Source organism: Dipodomys ordii, unplaced genomic scaffold, assembly GCF_000151885.1.
Source record: "Dipodomys ordii isolate 6190 unplaced genomic scaffold, Dord_2.0 Scaffold9, whole genome shotgun sequence".
Lineage (NCBI taxonomy): Eukaryota > Metazoa > Chordata > Mammalia > Rodentia > Heteromyidae > Dipodomys > Dipodomys ordii.
Window position 1 is genome coordinate 5922543 of NW_012267225.1, and position 3920 is coordinate 5926462.

Below are 3920 nucleotides of genomic sequence, written 5' to 3' on the forward strand. Positions count from 1 at the left end.
TCAAGGCAAGCGCTCTACCACTTGAGCTACAGCGCCACTTCCGGTTTTCTGGTGGTTTATTGGAGATAGGAGTCTCACGGTCTCTCCTGCCCGGGCAGGCTTTGAACCGCGATCCTCAGATCTCAGCCTCCTGAGTAGCTAGGATTACAGGTGTGAGCCACCAGCGCCCGGCCAGTTCCTGTGGTTTTATAAAGACTTATTCATAACAAAGTTGTCAATCCTTTGTTTATTCTCTAATTTATTTCTTTAGGGCCAATAGTGGGGTTTGAACTCAGGGCCTTACACTTAATCGGAGCTGATGGTCTACCACTCAAGCCACACCTCAATTTCCCCTTTGTTTCTAATAAGGAAGAGGGGGAGCAAGTATCATAAAGAGAAGCATGTGCCTTCACAGCTCCCTTAGGAGAATGGCCTAGCAATGTCCCTGAAAGAGTATTTGGCCTGGCACAAGGCAGTCCAAATCATCATTTTCTTGTCTGTCACAGCTGATACCCAGATAAGGACTGGATTAAAGTGTCAACAAGTTACTACTCATATTCTGAGCTACAGGGGGAGAAGTGGGAATATAACTAACTGGTGTTCTACGTCTAATCCTATTTTTGTTTTCAGGATTTTTGCATCGAGCATTCAGTGTCTTCTTATTTAACTCTGAAAATAAGCTTCTGCTACAGCAAAGATCAGATGCTAAAATTACTTTTCCAGGTCAGTAAGTTTATGTCCAGGATAGATTTATTTGAGAATTATTTCTTTATATCTGTATGAGTACCTTTATTTGCTTATATATTTAATTTGACTTTTTTTTTTTGCTAGTCCTGGGGCTTGAACTCAGCCTGGGCACTGTCCCTGAGCTTCTACCACTTAAGCCACAACACCATTTCCAGCTTTTTCTGTGTATGTGGTACTAAGGAATAGAATCCAGGGCTTCATGCATGCAAGGCAAGCACTCTACCACTAAGCCACATTCCAGCCCTTAATTTGACTTTTGATCACACTGTATTTCTTGAAACCCAAGGTTATAAAGGACAGTCCTGTGAATGTGGCATAGTGTCACATTCTGCATCAAATAACCTTAAACAATGAGCGTAACCTAATAACAGCAATGAAGGACAGGGACATAGATGTGTCTATATGTAAATGCATTGTAACTATCTGAATTGTATGCATTTTGATCTTTTTGGTGAAGGAGGCATTCATAATGAACTAAGAAATATCTTCCACAAAATAAGTACTGTTAACCTATCTTAACTGCTTTAAACATCTGAAAGGGGCTGGATACACTGCTCCAGTGGTAAAATGCTTACCCAAAAAGCACGTGGGCTGAGTTCAGGCCCCACTACCACCAAAGAAAAAGAAAAAATCCAAAAACACCATAAAATGCCTAAATGCTCATTTTATTCTTTTCTCATTTATAAAACACTTGATCTTTCAGACTGTATTTAAGGAAAAGTTCATCTATGTCTATTAATATCTTCCAGGTTGTTTTACCAATAGTTGTTGTAGTCATCCATTAAGTAATCCAGGCGAACTTGAAGAAAATGATGCCATTGGTGTGAGACGAGCAGCCCAGAGGCGTCTAAAAGCTGAATTAGGAATTCCCTTAGAAGAGGTAACCAGGTTTATTGGTCAGCGAAGCAGAAATCTAAAGCTACATTCAACTATTATTTTATAAAATTTTATTCTTAGTGGTGATGGGGGTGACTGAAGGCCTACCACCGAGCTACGCTGATAGATATGTTTAAGACAGAGTCTTATTATATAACAGCCCAGGCTGGTCTTGAACTCCCCTTGAATTCACCTACCTCTGAATGCTAGGATTCCAGGCATGTACCTTCACACCCAGCTCTATCTATTGTTAAGGCAGTATCTCAAAAAGAAAATTATATAAGTCCTGTAGCCCAGCCTGGCCTTAAAGAGTTCTTGGCCTTAGCTTCTCAGGTGGCTAAATTTGTACTGATAAGATCTCACTATGTAACCTGTGCTGGCCTGGAACTCCTTCTACCTCTGAGCAATTTGCATTGGATCTGGGGCTTATACCTGTCTGTATATTATGACCTCTAGCATAAGTTTTGATTTCTTAGTATCACTTGTCACAGTTTTGTTTAATACTGAGATGGATTTATCTGTTAAATGAGCTTATGAGGTTGATCTAACAGATCAAGTCAAAGCAGATTTTGGGGGTGAGGGAAGGGGTTTGGACTCAGGCCCTAGGGGCTGTCCCTGAGCTTTTTTTGTGCTGAAGGCTAGTGCTGTGCCACTTGAGCCACAGTTCCACTTCAGCTTTTTGTTAGTTAATTGGGAGATAAGAGTCTCATAGACTTTTCCTTCCTGGGCTGGCTTCAAACCACCATCCTCAGATCTCAGTTTCCTGAGCAGTTAGGATTACAGGTGTGAGCTCCCAGCTCTGGCAAAGATACTCTCTTAATGGGGGAATCCTTAAAAGTCTGAGTGACTTGAAGTAACCTTTTTCCCATCTTGGAATTTCCTGTTTAAAGATCCAGATGTATCACAACTACCTAGAATGATAAATGTTTTTCTCTAAAAAGTCATTGTAAGGGGATGGGAAGGTGGCTCAGTGGTAGAGCGCTTGCCTTGCATGCATGAGGCCCTGGGTTCGATTCCTTAGCACCACATAAGCAAAAAGAAAAAAGCCAGAAGTGGTGCTGTGGCTCAAGTGGTAGAGTGCTAGCCTTGAGCTGAAGAGCTGAGGGACAGCGCCCAGGCCCAGAGTTCAGGCCCCAACCAGGACCCCCCCCCAAAAAAAAAAAAAGTCATTGTAAGCTTTGAATGTTGTTTCTAGTAATGTTTTACACGTTCTAATTCTAAAACAATAATGCTGTCATTCAAGTTATTATAGAAATGTGAATTGATTTTAGGCTGGTTTTTGTTGATGTTCTTACTGATTTTTCTTTGAATATCCTAGGTTCATCCAGAAGAAATTAATTATCTAACTCGAATTCACTACAAGGCACAATCTGATGGTATCTGGGGTGAACATGAAATCGATTACATCCTGTTCTTGAGGAAGAATGTAACTTTGAATCCAGATCCCAATGAGATTAAAAGCTACTGTTATGTTTCAAAGGAAGAACTAGAAGAACTTATGAAGAAAGCAGCCAGGGGTGAAATTAAGATAACGCCATGGTTTAAAATTATTGTAGAGACTTTCCTCTTTAAATGGTGGGATAACTTAAATCACTTGAACCAGTTTGTTGACCATGAGAAAATACATAGAATGTGAATGTGTAGCTAAATGATGATGGAAGATTTTCCTTACCCAGTAAACTTTGGGGGTTTCTGTTATTAATTTAAGTTGGGTTTCCTTTGTGGAGAACTCATGGATACTTTTCAACCAAAATTTAAATGGCAAACATCTACTGGCTGACTTAATTTTTTATAACGTACACCAAAATATATGCACTAATATTTGCAAAAGATGTTTTTGAGAGATTATTGTAAAAGGAAGGCAAAACTTAATTTAACCTGTCCAAATACATTGAAGAGGTTAGTGCTCTTCATTTTTTATGCTTAAAAAAACATTTCAAAACTCATGTTTTTCAGGTGTTTATATACCATTAAATTTTATTATTATATTCCAGAAAAATGAGCAGAGGTACCTAGTTTGCTACTTATATTCTAAACAGATCAAACAGTCAAAGAAGGACTGGGGAGGCAGCTCAGTGGTAGCTTGATTGCCCAGCAACAGGAAGCCATGAGATCCTCAGCATCACAAAGGAAAATAAAAGTGGCAGAGCAGCTTCAAAGGAAATTAAACAATATACAGACATCCTTTCAGGACCTTCTTACCAAAATCTGAATGGTCACATCTTTTATGAAATTACATAGTATTTCTTCATCCTTGTGTATACTTTAAATCATCCATAATACCTAATACAAATAGTGATGTATTATTTAGGGAAGTG

General features: G+C 39.2%; 1 protein-coding gene across 1 annotated transcript in view; it reads left to right on the forward strand.

The window, feature by feature from the left end:
• The window catches only part of Idi1 (isopentenyl-diphosphate delta isomerase 1), a 7007-nt gene extending 3744 nt beyond the window's left edge, over positions 1 to 3263 (forward strand). The window contains exons 2-4 of the mRNA XM_013009222.1: positions 610 to 702; positions 1476 to 1606; positions 2921 to 3263. Of these exons, the coding sequence (XP_012864676.1) occupies positions 610 to 702; positions 1476 to 1606; positions 2921 to 3238 (542 nt within the window). The 3' untranslated portion in view covers positions 3239 to 3263. The remainder of the gene's footprint in view (positions 1 to 609; positions 703 to 1475; positions 1607 to 2920) is intronic.
• Positions 3264 to 3920: the final 657 nt, after the last annotated feature.